At 34.3% G+C, this 6,411-nt stretch overlaps 1 protein-coding gene across 1 annotated transcript; it reads left to right on the forward strand.

The window, feature by feature from the left end:
* The first annotated feature begins 2,334 nt into the window (after window positions 1–2,334).
* On the forward strand, window positions 2,335–3,180 carry LOC107142776 (signal peptidase complex subunit 2-like). Its single transcript, XM_048801883.1, has one exon. The coding sequence runs from the start codon at window positions 2,443–2,445 to the stop codon at window positions 2,905–2,907; it is 465 nt and encodes a 154-aa protein (XP_048657840.1). The 5' UTR covers window positions 2,335–2,442; the 3' UTR covers window positions 2,908–3,180.
* The last annotated feature ends 3,231 nt before the right edge of the window (window positions 3,181–6,411 follow it).

Raw genomic sequence — 6,411 nt, forward strand, 5'->3', positions numbered from 1 at the left:
TTTATTTGGAAACAGGAAAGGGAGAAACCTTGATTCTTTCCCATTTATCCAAAACAGAGCTTAACTGTTGTGGGAGGGGGTGGGAGGAGGTGTTTGTTTATAGGTTCATATTCTTGCCTGGATATGTGGTGACAGCTGTAATGATTAGTGTCCCTTGCAACAGAAAAGGAAGATATGAATAGTTCAACTCCTGGGTGAAATCAGAGTAATGGAGGGGGAAGCTTGTTGAAACTTTGTGTTTTGGGGAGGGAATGGTGATTGTGAAATTCGGGGTAGGGTGGTGGGAGGCTCCTTTCCTCAACCACGAATTTGTTCCCATCCTCATGGCCTACACTACAGTATGTAGCTAGGATTAATAGCCTTTGAGTTAGTTTCAAGCCATGAATTCCCCAAAATGGTACTTTGATAGTTTTCCTTGTTTGATTCAGAGGTACGTGGATTAAGTTGCATTTGATCTTGAATTTTTCTAACTTAATATTACTGCTTATAGTTTCAGTTGACATTAACATAATACTTTTTATGTGCTAGGCACTATTCTAAACACTCTTCATGTATTAATTTAACTACCATATAAAACCTTATGAGGCAAATGCTATCATTATCCCCATTTACACGCAAGAAAACTGAAAGCCAAGAAGCTTCATAACTTACCTGAGATCACTAGAAAGTGGTGGAACTTAAAATTTCAAGTAGTAAATAAAAGTGGAAATGGATGCTATTTAGTTTCTAGAATGAAATACAATATTATGTACATGTATAATATATTATTTATTCTGATATTAGTATCATTTTATCATTTTACAAATGAGGAGACTTTGGGAGGTTTAAGTGTCTCCTAGTAAGTAGAAGAGTCCCTCTTTTAATTGAGGTCTGTCTGACTATATAACCATAGGCTTGACTATCATTTAATACCTAAATAGCTTTTGGGAATTTGAATGGCCAGTGGTCTCTGCTGCTTCCTACAGATATTTCCAAATACTATCAGGATCTCTTGGGAATAAAACAACTTTGCCTGAAGCCCAAAGATGAGATCAAAAGCCAATATCACTTTTCAATTGTGCAATTATAGCACTTCTTGTGTGGTTTTACAACTCACTCCAGACTGCATTTATTACTATCATCACTTGTTCCAAATACAGGCCATGGAACAAATAGTTTGCTTTGTGAAATATGGGATAGCATGAGCAATCTTTTGGTTTTCTAATGTGGAGGTAGAGGATGCCAGCCATAACTTCCAATGTTTCCATTAAGATATATTATTAGTGCTTGCATTCATATAGTTGAATCCATAAATTTACAGGAAATTATAGTAATTTTCTTCATCCCAGTAGTCAAAAGTTTTAAAGTAGGAAAGCAAATTGACTTTCATGTAATTTTCTTAGTTCATTTATGCCAGGGAAGCTTTTACTATGTGAGGTATTCTGAGTGTAGCTCAGAGGCAAATGAATCTTTCACTTTAAGTGGTATGAAACATCTGGGAGTTAGTTCTTACCTGTTAAATTAATAGTTCATAGAACTCCAGTTTTGCAGAGTTTGTACTAAATTTAGGACAGAATGAAAGTTCTTTTCCCTAAAGGACCAAAACCTTTGCTGCTAGACCAAGATTTATTTTGATAAAGATTGCAATTTGCTCATTGGTTTAATTAACTTATTCTCATTCTATTTTACTTTGAGATGTTGTCTTTATGGGATTCAATGAATGTTTTTTTAACAAAGAGATGGTGCAAGCAAGAACTAGTTATTAGCTCACATCACAGATAGTTGATGTAGTTATTATGCTGTCAGGCTGAAGTGACATGAAATGATGAGGCAATTTTTCAAGAGTATTTGTCAGATGGAAAAAATTGTATTGTGTTCCATATAAGCACTTTTGTTTATAGCAATAACTTCACATTTTAGTGTTCAAAACAAACAGTAAACATGAAATTTTCTATTAAACAATTGTTATAATGAGTACCCTATTAAACATTTTCTGTGGAGAATTGCAAGCCCAAACAAAACTGTTCTCTTTTGTTCTAAATAGAGCACTGTTTCCCAAATGGGGGTCTAACTTGCACAAAATAGAATTAATTGATCCCTTTTCTCATCCTAAGCCTTTAAGGATGAAGGAAGACCCAAAACCAGTACAAAGTAATCACTTACTGAATATTAATTGCATATGAAGATAGGATGAGTTTATATTAATTTTTTTCTGTGTTAGCCTATTTTTAAGCTTACTATCAATCAAAGCCCCTCAAATTTTACCTGGCACTGCCAAGTCACACCGACCCTGTATTTGTAAATTTTTTCTTACATTTATATTTAGTTAACTTCTTCTTGATGCATATTTGGCTTATCTTCTTGGCTTATGGCTTTTTAGTTTTGATTTTGTCAACATTGTCATCTGAAAATTTTTTGGCTATAGTTTTATCCGAGTCATTAACAATAAGCAAGGCAGACAAGATGGTGGCAGCACAGAGCAGGAGAAATGGTGGTGGCAGAAGCATTAGTGGGACTGGTCATGGCCCCAGCTGCAGGACAGGTAGCATCCGCAGTAGCTTCTTAGATAAATGGGAAATTGACAATAAGCCTGTAAAAATTGACAAATGGGATGGATCAGCTGTGAAAACTCTCTGGATGATTCTGCCCCAAAGGAGAAGAGCATCTTTCTTGTGGCTCACAGGAAGGATCCTACTGGAATGGATCCTGATGATATTTCAACTGTCCTCCAGTCTCAAAAGGCTTAATGACAAATATACCCTGAAGCTGACTTTCATCAGTGGGAGAATAAAGCAGCAGCAGGAAGCTGAATTCACCAAGTCCATCACCAAGTTTTTTGACCACAGAGGGACACTGGTTCTGGATGCACACGAGCCTGAAATATCCAGGGTCCTTGACAGTCTTGCCACAGAAAGAAAAATAAAATAGCGAAGTCTAAAAGCAGACCTCTTTCTGCTGGACCATGCTGAATTACTGGATGGGTGGGGAAAGAAAAAGAACTTAAAATGAGTAAAGTAAGAAATGTCCAAAATGTTCCTTTTTTGTCCTGAAATTTTAGTCCTTTCTGGAAAAATAGGATTTTCTAGCACAGATATGAGAATCTGTAGCTCCTAGGTCTAGCTGTAGTTTCCTTGGTCTGCTGATTGTGTTGTGTTACTAATTGTGTTGCGTTACTTGCTTTGGAAAAGCATTCTTGCGTTTTTTTTTTTTTTTACTATTACAAGACTTTTTTCTTCTGTACTTAGTAGTTCTTTCTATAGTATAGCTTTGTGCCATGAAGCATTTGAAGACTTCAGTGCTTCAATAACTTTGAAAAATTAACTTCTATAACTTTGAAAAATTGTTAACCTAATGCTGACTTTGTGTTAATTCCTATTTCAATAATTGTTTCCCTGAAGAATTCTGGATACAACTTCTTGCGTATTACAGCTTCCAGCTTCCTTCACACACCATTTTTTTTTGTGTGGGTGACTTGGGGGAAAAAAAAACAACAACAGCCAGAAAACAAAAATATAGCTTTTAAATTTGCTTAAAACAGACCAGCCTGTTACATTTTATGTTCTTAACCAATTGAAGAAGCCAGTGACATTTTTATTTTTATATTGTCTGTTTTCCACTAGTATATCTCTGTTGGTTTGTTTGTGCTTTAGTAACTGCCATTTTCTAATTTTTTTTTCAATCAAAGGAAAAAAAATGTAAAACACACACACAAAAAAAAAAAAAAAGAAAGAAAAGGTATAATAATTAGATAGCACCAGAGACACAATCAAAAGTAGCTGGAAAAAAAAAGTAGCTGGACTAATTCTGGTACTATGTAGCTGTGTACTTAACTTTAGCATTAAAGTACAATTCTCTAACTTAAAAAGACTATTTTGAAGAGAAAATGGTATATTAGAAGAAGTATGTACTTTCAAGTTGCTTCACAGCTCAAGATTCAAGCAGCAGGCATATTGCTGAGGGAATCCACTGGAATTCAGTACTGGGCAGTAAAATAATCATAGAGACAGAAATCCAGAATCTTTGAACATAGAACAAGAAAGACATTTGAGACTCACCAGCTTTGCTGGTGGCAGTAGTGTCAGCACTGCCAGTTTACTCCAGAGGGGATTTTTAATATGGGCAGAAAGAGAGAAAAGCATTGCAGATAAATTTGTCACAAGAGAACCTGTGGGGCAGTGAGGGTGGCTGATCTTAACTGACTCAGAGACAGTGGGACAAGGTGATGACTAAAAAGGCTCATAGTCTCTCAGTGGGTGAGCATAGAGTTTCATGGGGAACCATTTGCAAGTGGTCACAGGGCAGCTTGCAGTGGTGGGAGATTGGGAGTTCATAGAGGGCTTTGCCAGCTTGTCCCAGAAGATGCCTGTCATGGGGTCCAAGAGTGTGACTAGGCTAGCATGACTGCAATAGGTAGAGAGAGGACTGAACCCAGGGTGATCCAGGCAGAAAATAATGAGGCTCTCAAGTTCCCTTTGTCTCTGGTCACTCATACAATCAGTTGGGGAAAGGCCAGAAATTGGTCAGACAGACATGCCCGCACTCTTTATGCCCTGAAAAATTGAAGGTTAATCCATACTGGCATATTTTAGAATATTCAAGAAAAGAAATAATTACTTTTAATACCAACCTTTTAAATTTCATGAAGATTTTGGTAGGAATAATGGTATATACTATAAGCATTGACAAAACTGAAAATTTCTTTCTATGAAATATAAAATGCTCAGTATCTAAATCCAAGTTGGGTGTGGTATATCAGTGTTAACTTTGGATGTTTTGTGTTTTTATATTTATGTTGCAGGGTTCAAGATGCAAATATAAAATTTAATATTTGTCATGCTTTTACAAAAGTAAATCCTAAATTATTAAGCTTTGTCCATATGTACTTATACTTTTGAAATTACTTGTCATATATTAAAAATTCCCTTAACCCATCCCCCCCCCAAAAATATTGTAAAGCTCCCAAGTCGAAGAGGTTCTCTGGAAGAGCAATGAAGCAAATGAAAATTAAGATCCAAGCAAATTCAGGAAACAAACCAAAATGACAAGAAATAACAAAACATCTACCCATAATAACACTGAATTTAAATGTTCTCAATAAAGAATAGGTTGTCAGAATGGATTAAATAACAAGATACAACTATATGTTGTTTGTAAGAAACTCATCTCATAGGCAAAGGCATCCACAGGCTGAAAGTAAAAGGATGGAAAAAATATTTCATGCAAATTATTCTATGCAAAAGGAGTCTGAAAACAAACAAGACAAAGCCAATTTATATTGTCTGTTTTTCACTAGTATGACAAAGCCAATTTCAAGCAAAAATTAATCAGAATTAAAAAAATAAATAAATAAAGTTATGAAGTACTAGTAAAAGGATTAATCCAACAAAATATGATAGTAAATATTTATGCCCCAAATGTCAGTGTGTGCACCCAATCATATGAAACAAATAATTCTTGACATTAATTCTCAGACAGACCCCAATAAAACAATAGTGAGTGATTCAACATACCCCTTTCACCAACAGACAGGTCATCCAGATAAAAATTTAACAAAAATACTTCCAACCTAAATAATGCTATAAATCAAATGGATCTAATAGACATCTACAGAATATTTCATCCTAAAATAGCAGAATTCACTTTCTTCTCAGCAGTTCATGGAACCTTTTCCAAAATACACCATGTCAAAATACACAATGTCTGTCTTAACAATTAAAAGAAATGATATAATCATGTGCATCTTATTAGATCATAATAGAATAAAATCAGAAATCAAATAACTTATAGAAAGCACATAAACACATGGAGATTGAATAATACTCTTTTAAATGAGGAATGGGACATAGAACACATGAAAGAAGAAATAATAAATTCTTAGAAACAAATGAGAACAGTGATATAACATTAAAAATTTCTAGGCAGTATGAAGGCAGTTCTAAGTGGAAAGTTTATAACATCGAGAGCCTACATTACAAAAATGAAAACAAAAGACAAAATAAAAAACAAAATAAAAAATAAAACAAAATAAAAAATAAAACAAAATAAAATAAAAACCAGAAAGATCCCAAATAAATAATGCTATGCCTCAAGGCCCTAGAAAAGGAAGAAAAAACTAATTTCAAAATCAATAGAAGATGGGAAATAATTAAGATCATAGCCAGAATTAATGAAATTAAGAATTAAAAAAACGGAAAGAATCAATATAACAAAAAGTTGATTCTTTGTAAAGAAAAACAAGATTGACAAACCATTAGCCAAACTACAAAATAAAAAGAGGGAAGACCCAAATTAACAAAATAATTTGAAAAAGGAGGTGGTATCACTGGCACTTCTGAAATCCAGAGGCTCATTAGAAACTATTTTGAAAAGTTATCTTCCAATAAACTAGAAAATCTAGAAGAAATTAAGAAATTTCTAGACACGACGACCTGC

This window comes from Marmota marmota, unplaced genomic scaffold, assembly GCF_001458135.2.
Source record: "Marmota marmota marmota unplaced genomic scaffold, marMar, whole genome shotgun sequence".
NCBI classification, from domain to species: Eukaryota; Metazoa; Chordata; class Mammalia; order Rodentia; family Sciuridae; genus Marmota; species Marmota marmota.

Excerpts from the sequence above, each read along its gene's own strand:
- LOC107142776 (XM_048801883.1), top strand. The coding sequence starts at position 2,443 with ATGGTGGCAGCACAGAGCAGGAGAAATGGTGGTGGCAGAAGCATTAGT.